The sequence below is a fragment of the Coregonus clupeaformis genome, chromosome 31 (assembly GCF_020615455.1).
Source record: "Coregonus clupeaformis isolate EN_2021a chromosome 31, ASM2061545v1, whole genome shotgun sequence".
Lineage (NCBI taxonomy): Eukaryota > Metazoa > Chordata > Actinopteri > Salmoniformes > Salmonidae > Coregonus > Coregonus clupeaformis.
In genome coordinates, this window is record NC_059222.1 from 38,660,165 (window position 1) to 38,663,337 (window position 3,173).

Genomic DNA, 3,173 nt, shown 5'->3' on the forward strand with positions numbered 1-3,173 from the left:
CAGCCCCCCTCCACGTCCCCCTCCTTCCCAACAGCCCCCCTCCACGTCCCCCTCCTTCCCAACAGCCCCCTCCACGTCCCCCTCCTTCCCAACAGCCCACCTCCACGTCCCCCTCCTTCCCAACATTCCCTTCTCCACGTCCCCCTCCTTCCCAACAGCCCCCCTTCACGTACCCTTGCATCCCTCTAGTCTTTGACGTCACTGTGACTGGGCAGCCAATCAGGTTCCTGAGTCACACCCACCACCTCTCCTTAGCCCCTCCTCCTTCTCTTTTTAAACCCCACAAGCTGTGGAAACACAACACACACCTGGGAGCAGAGCAGGGCGGACGGATGCAACACGGAACACACACACAATCACACCACGTACAACACACACAGAGACAGAGTAAGTGGATCCTCTTGCAGAGAGATTGCATGCGAAGCCAGAGCTCGTATCTCTTGCTCTCTCACTCTCCCTTTCTCTTTCTGTCTGAATCTTTCTCTTTCTGTCTGAATCGTTCTCTTTCTGTCTGAATCTTTCTCTTTCTGTCTGAATCGTTCTCTTTCTGCCTGAATCGTTCTCTTTCTGCCTGAATCTTTCTCTTTCTGTCTGAATCTTTCGATTTCTTTCTGAATCTTTCTCTTTCTGTCTGAATCTTTCTCTTTCTGTCTGAATCGTTCTCTTTCTGTCTGAATCGTTCTCTTTCTGCCTGAATCTTTCTCTTTCTGTCTGAATAGTGCTCTTTCTGCCTGAATCGTTCTCTTTCTGTCTGAATCTTTCTCTTTCTGACTTCATCAGTCTTCCTCTTCCTCTCCCATCTCCATTTCTCTGGATAATTTCTCTCTCTCTCTCTCTCTCTCTCTCTCTCTGTCTCTGTCTCTGTCTCTGTCTCTGTCTCTGTCTCTGTCTCTGTTTCTGTTTCTGTTTCTGTCTCTGTCTCTGTCTCTGTCTCTGTCTCTGTCTCTGTCTCTGTCTCTGTCTCTGTCTCTGTCTCTGTCTCTGTCTCTGTCTCTCTGTCTCTCTGTCTCTCTGTCTCTCTGTCTCTCTGTCTCTCTGTCTCTGTCTCTGTCTCTGTCTCTGTCTCTGTCTCTGTCTCTGTCTCTGTCTCTGTCTCTGTCTCTGTCTCTCTCTCTCTCTCTCTCTCTCCTAGCTCTGTGTCTCTCTCTCTGTCTCTCTCTCTGTCTCTCTCTCTGTCTCTGTCTCTCTCTCTCTCTCTCTATTTCTCTCTCTCTCTCTTTCTCTCTCTCTCTCTCTCTCTCTCTCTCTCTCTCTCTCTCTCTCTCTCTCTCTCTCTCTCTCTCTCTCTCTCTCTCTCTCTCTCTCTCTCTCTCTCTCTCTCTCTCTCTCTCTCTCTCTCTGTGTCTTTCTCTCTCTCTGTCTCTCTCTCTGTCTCCCTTCTGCCTCTCTTTCTTTCTCCATATATCTCAATGTCTCCCTCCTGATCCTGATCTCTTCTCTCCGTCTTTCACACTACAGACAAATGCTGACTCCAGACAACATCAACAGAGGAAGCAGCAGCCCCAGTAGTAGCAGAAAGACGAGAACCACAACGGAAACCACCAGAGGAACCCCTCTCACTCCTCTCCTCTTCCCAGGACCTCAGCTCTGAGATGGGCTGCTCCTCGGGACGCCAGCCCCCGGTCCCAGTGCTTCACCCAGGCTTGGACTGTGGCAGCAGCCTACCCTCGGAGTTGCCCCATGGAGGAGGGGACATGGTCCTACCCCCAGAGTCGCTCTCTACGCTGCAGTGTCTGGCCCAGGCCACGGGTGGTACAGAGAAGTCCTGGTACCGCTGCGTGTTTCCGTTCGGGGTGATCTCTCTGGTGATCGGGGTAGCGGGAACGGCGGTCACCTTCATGTATAACACGCCAGACCTGTACCAGACCAAGGTGGTGTCCATGGTGCTGCTGGTGGTGGGAGTGGTCATGCTGCTGATGGCAGCCATCTGCTGGAGGGACCACAGGCTGAAGAGGATGAGGAAGGAGGGAGGGTTCTTCTGCTCCGAACAGGGCACCTTGTGAGGTCTGGAGGAGGAAGGAGGGGGATGGAGGGAGGGATGGATGAAGGGAGGGATGGATGGAGGGAGGGATGGAGGGATGGAGGGATGGAGGGGAGGAGGAGGAGGGGGGAGGGAGGGAGTGAGGGGGGGAGGGAGGGAGGGATGGATGGTACAGAGACATAGACACACATGGATGGATGGATGTGTTGAACATCTGAAAGGTCCAAACCAATCAACCTGGCACGTGCTTTACTCTCAGCGAGACGCTAGATCTCACTGAATTGGAGAAGTGGTGGAAAGGGTTGAGAGTTCCTCTTCCTTCTCCTAACCTCCTTCTCCTCCACTTTTTCCTCTCTCCGTTTTCCCAGTCCCTGTGTCTCTGAGGATGATTACTCTGTTTTTCTCTGTGGAGGAGGGAGGGGGCAAGGGAGGGAGGTGTTTTCACGGTTTCAAGTTTAGAGAGTTCTGCCAACAGTTAACCATAGACCCTGCCAACCAACTGTAGCAGTGAGATGTCTCATCAGAATTCTGTTATCAGACTTTGTGTGTGTACCAAATGGCATCCTATTCCCTACATAGTGTATTCCCTATTCCCTACATAGTGTATTCCCTATTCCCTACATAGTGTATTCCCTATTCCCTACATAGTGTATTCCCTATTCCCTACATAGTGTATTCCCTATTCCCTACATAGTGTATTCCCTATTCCCTACATAGTGTATTCCCTATTCCCTACATAGTGTATTCCCTATTCCTTACATAGTGTATTCCCTATTCCCTACATAGTGCATAGTGTACGGAATAGGATGCCATTTTGGACGCAAGCCTTTGTGTTCACGCTTTACATTCATAGAATGGGCTGAGATGTTCACTTTATGCTACTGCTTTTATTACCGCCGTGTCAGTAATACATTGTGATGAATTGGTTGTGTGTGTGTGCACCTCTAACTGGTGTGAATTCATGGTTGAAGGTTCCACATAATGACATCACCCTACGACAAGACTGCTGTAAGTGTGCCATGTTTGCATCCCTCTTTATGACTTGATATTACATTCGTGTTTGGTATTATGTTTATGTTTGGTACGCTCTTAGATATGCAGAGGTTTATGGACTGATAAATCATTTGGATGACATTCATATCACAAATCACATACCTGACCTGGGTCAAATACAATATGTCAAATACTTTCG

General features: G+C 49.7%; 1 protein-coding gene across 1 annotated transcript; it reads left to right on the forward strand.

The window, feature by feature from the left end:
* The first annotated feature begins 295 nt into the window (after positions 1 to 295).
* On the forward strand, positions 296 to 2,008 carry LOC121548028 (transmembrane protein 100-like). Its single transcript, XM_041859431.1, has 2 exons — positions 296 to 387; positions 1,459 to 2,008. The coding sequence occupies exon 2, from the start codon at positions 1,593 to 1,595 to the stop codon at positions 2,001 to 2,003; it is 411 nt and encodes a 136-aa protein (XP_041715365.1). The 5' UTR covers positions 296 to 387; positions 1,459 to 1,592; the 3' UTR covers positions 2,004 to 2,008.
* Positions 2,009 to 3,173: the final 1,165 nt, after the last annotated feature.

Coding starts and splice junctions, on each gene's coding strand:
- LOC121548028 (XM_041859431.1), top strand. CDS start 1,593: ATGGGCTGCTCCTCGGGACGCCAGCCCCCGGTCCCAGTGCTTCACCCA.